Here is a 3,682-nt window from a genome sequence, read left to right on the forward strand (position 1 = left end):
GTGGTCTCAATCTCCTGACCTCGTGATCCACCCGCCTTGGCCTCCCAAAGTGCTGGGATTACAAGCGTGAGCCACCGTGCCCGGCCTATGTTTTTATATTTTTTAAGGATTCTACTTTCCCCTCAGTGATCTTTGTTCAAGCTTACAGTGAGAGCCAAAACCCTCTTCATGGCATATAATATACTGCATAATCTGACTGCTTTTTCATTGTTTTGGGGGACACACAAGTATCTGCCTAATTTTGAAAAACTCTTTGTTAAACTACTTTTTAGGTTCTCTTTTCGTATTATGTCTAAAATGTTTGAGAGTAGTGGTTTCTGTTCCAGTAGTGTTTTTTTGTTAATTTTTCTGCACATTCCATTATGTTTGTATTACTATAGTCTTGAAATATAGTTTGACATTATAAAGTATAATGTTCTTTTGCTTTGTTCTTTTTCCTCAAGATTGCTTTGGCTATTCAAAGTTTATTGTAGTTTCATGTAAATTTTAAAACTGCATTTCTGTGGAAAAAAAAAAAACACTGAAATTTTCATTGGGAATTCATTGAATCTATAGATCACTTTGAATAATATGGCACTTCAAAAATATTTATTGTTTCAATCCATAGATATAAAATATTTTAAAATTTACATCTTTTTAAATTTCTTTCATTGATATATTTTTAATTGTAAATACTTTTTACCTCCTTGGTTATTTGTTTTCAGAAATTTATTATTCTAATGCTATTGTAAATAAGATTGTTTTCTTCCTCTCTTCTATCAAATAGTTTAAGTGTATGGAACCATAACTTATACTTGTATGTTAATTTTGTATGTTGCTAATACACTGAGGGCATTTATTAGTTTAGACAGGTTTTAATGTACTGTTTATGGTTTTTTAAATGTAAGATTACATAATCTACAAACAGCAACTTTTTACTTGTCTTCAACTTCAATGTCTTTTTTTTTTTTTTTTTTTTTTTGAGACAGAATCTCGCTCCATCACCCAGGCTGGAGGGGAGTGCAGTAACATGAGCTTGGCTCACTGCAACCTCTGCCTCCTGGGTTCAAGCAATTCATGAGCTTGGCTCACTGCAACCTCTGCCTCCTGGGTTCAAGCAATTCTCCCTGCCTCAGTCTCCCAAGTAGCTAGGATTACAGGCTCCTGCCACCATGCTCAGCTAATTTTTGTATTTTTTAGTAGAGATGGGGTTTTGCCAACTTGGCCAGGCTGGTCTGGAACTCCTGACCTCAGGTGATCCAGCTGCCTTGGCCTCCCAAAGTGCTGGGATTATAGGCGTGAGCCACCGTGCCCAGCTTATTTTCTATTTTTTTGACTAATATTTATGCCACATACTTCCAGTGCTATATTAAAACAGAGGCATTAACAATGGGTACAATACAGTTTTGCATTGGTGTCTGTGAATTTGAAGAAGCAAACACCTCTTCAATTTTTTATAAACTGGCCTCAAGAGGTAAGGATCTTTTGTTGGGTCCCCAGGGTGCTGGGATGCCCTATGGATTTGTAGTAGAGAGGGGGTGTAGCTTGGTCACAAGGCTGCAGGGTCTGCACTGGGGTCCACCTTTAGTTGGCTTGTCACAAGGCGCTTTGGTAGTTGTTAATTCCCATTTTATTTTTCGACAGAGTGAATATTCTTCAGGACTTTGCTCTGTACGGCAGTCACTAAGACAGGTGTTTTTTTTTTTTTTGAGATGGAGTTTCGCTCTTGTTGCCCAGGCTGGAATGCAATGATGCGATCTCAGCTCACTGCAACTTCTGCCTCCCAGGTTCATGTGATTCTCCTGCCTCAGCCTCCTGAGAAGCTGGGATTGCAGGCATGTGACAACCACGCCCAGCTAACTTTTGTTATTTTTAGTAGAGATGGAGTTTCATGATGTTGGCCAGGCTGGTCTCAAACTCCTGACCTCAGGTGATCCGTCCACCTCAGCCTCCCAAAGTGCTGGGATTACAGGTGTGAACCACTGTGCCAGGCTGAACGTTTTTCAGAACACAGTTTTTCAGAAAATATTTTCTTTGAAACATAGCTTCCCGAATCACATTGTAAGGACTGGCTTTCTTTTAGGCCTTGGGACCTCTCATCTGTGTTGTCTGTTGTGTTCACTCTCACCTACCTGGGGGTTCATCCACCATTACATGTCGCTTTATATTGCAGGATTCTTTTTCTTTCTCTAGACAGGTGATTAGGTCTGGCTTAGAAACAGCAATACCTGTTTTATTAAAAATAAAGAAGATGAATCTTGCTTATATTCTGTAATTACCAATTTAGTAATGTGCTCAGTAAAGAGGATGTAATAGAATATTCTAGTAAATTAATACCCAAATAGCAATTTACAAGAGAAATTTCTAAATCTTTAGAAAATATTTAAAATTTTTAGGTTCTTAATTTCATTGCCCAGTACTACTTAATAAAAAATCGATTGTGACAATTAGATTTTCAGGTGTGGGCAACAATATTTTAGGCTGCTAAATTCCTGAAATTATCACTAATCAAGAATACATAATACAAATCAGCTCAGGAATATGGAAAGTTCAGGTGAAGATAAAACATCTTGAAGAAATTCTTTTCTACATGAACAAATCCCCAAACTCTTCTCTTTTTTTTTTGAGACGGAGTCTCGCTCTTTTGCCCAGGCCGGACTGCAGTGGCACTATCTCAGCTCACTGCAAGCTCCGCCTCCCGGGTTCACACCATTCTCCTGCCTCAACCTCCTGAGTAGCTGGGACTACAGGCGCCTGCCACTGTGCCCAGCTAATTTTTTGTATTTTTAGTAGAGACGGGGTTTCACCATGTTAGCCAGGATGGTCTCAATCTCCTGACCTCGTGATCCGCCTGCCTCGGCCTCCCAAAGTGCTGGGATTACAGGCGTGAGCCACGACGCCCGGCCCCAAACTTTTTTTAAAAACAAGAATCTGAAATTCATTTATGCAAAGCATAAATTACCAAAAAACATTCTACAAAGAGGAGAAATGAAACATTTAAGGTATATTAGGAATGGTGTATTGAAGTTATTCTCACCTAGGAAGACCAAGTTTCTGTAGTTCTCTAACATCACATTTCTATATAAGTTCTGTTGTGCTGTGTCCAGGCACTGCCACTCCTCCAGAGAGAATTCTATGGCCACATCTGTAAATGTCAATGGTCCCTGAAACACACACATACAAACAAACAGAAGGAGAGAGAAAGAGAGAGAAACATACTTACCAAGTGCCCATGGGTAGAATTTTTTATTTAATTCAAGGTGAAATGAGAGGGTAAAAGAACTGCTTCTGACTTATATGAGTGACTGGAATTATTCAATAAACTAATTTACAAACAGAAATATTCTCTATTCTCTTTGAGAAAATAGTGGCATAAGATCCACATCAGTGTACACATGACATTTTTGTAAGTGATAAAGTATGAAATTAAGGGCATGAACACAAACATACATTTTTGAGTGCTATGTTTACATCTTTTTTTTATTATTATACTTTAGGTTTTAGGGTACATGTGCACAATGTGCAGGTTTGTTACATACGTATCCATGTGCCATGTTATTTTGCTGCACCCATTAACTCGTCATTTAGCATTAGGTATATCTCCTAATGCTGCCCTCCCCCCTCCCCCCACCCCACAACAGTCCCCGGAGTGTGATGTTCCCCTTCCTGTGTCCATGAGTTCTCATTGTTCAATTCCCACCAA

The 3,682-nt window shown here is 38.9% G+C and overlaps 1 protein-coding gene across 1 annotated transcript; it reads right to left on the bottom strand.

The window, feature by feature from the left end:
* Positions 1 to 1,126: 1,126 nt before the first annotated feature.
* LOC116464882 (zinc finger protein 429-like) lies at positions 1,127 to 3,571 on the bottom strand. Its single transcript, XM_032148119.2, has 2 exons — positions 3,017 to 3,571; positions 1,127 to 2,207 (listed from the first exon to the last, which is right to left on the bottom strand). The coding sequence occupies exons 1-2, from the start codon at positions 3,156 to 3,158 to the stop codon at positions 2,104 to 2,106; spliced, it is 246 nt and encodes an 81-aa protein (XP_032004010.1). The 5' UTR covers positions 3,159 to 3,571; the 3' UTR covers positions 1,127 to 2,103.
* Positions 3,572 to 3,682: the final 111 nt, after the last annotated feature.

The sequence above is a fragment of the Hylobates moloch genome, unplaced genomic scaffold (assembly GCF_009828535.3).
Source record: "Hylobates moloch isolate HMO894 unplaced genomic scaffold, HMol_V3 SCAFFOLD_6863, whole genome shotgun sequence".
NCBI classification, from domain to species: Eukaryota; Metazoa; Chordata; class Mammalia; order Primates; family Hylobatidae; genus Hylobates; species Hylobates moloch.

Excerpts from the sequence above, each read along its gene's own strand:
- LOC116464882 (XM_032148119.2), bottom strand. The coding sequence starts at position 3,158 with ATGTGTGTGTTTCAGGGACCATTGACATTTACAGATGTGGCCATAGAA. Across the intron at positions 2,208-3,016 it reads CAGAAACTTGGTCTTCCTAG|GTATTGCTGTTTCTAAGCCA; the intron begins GTGAGAATAACT and ends TTAATAAAACAG.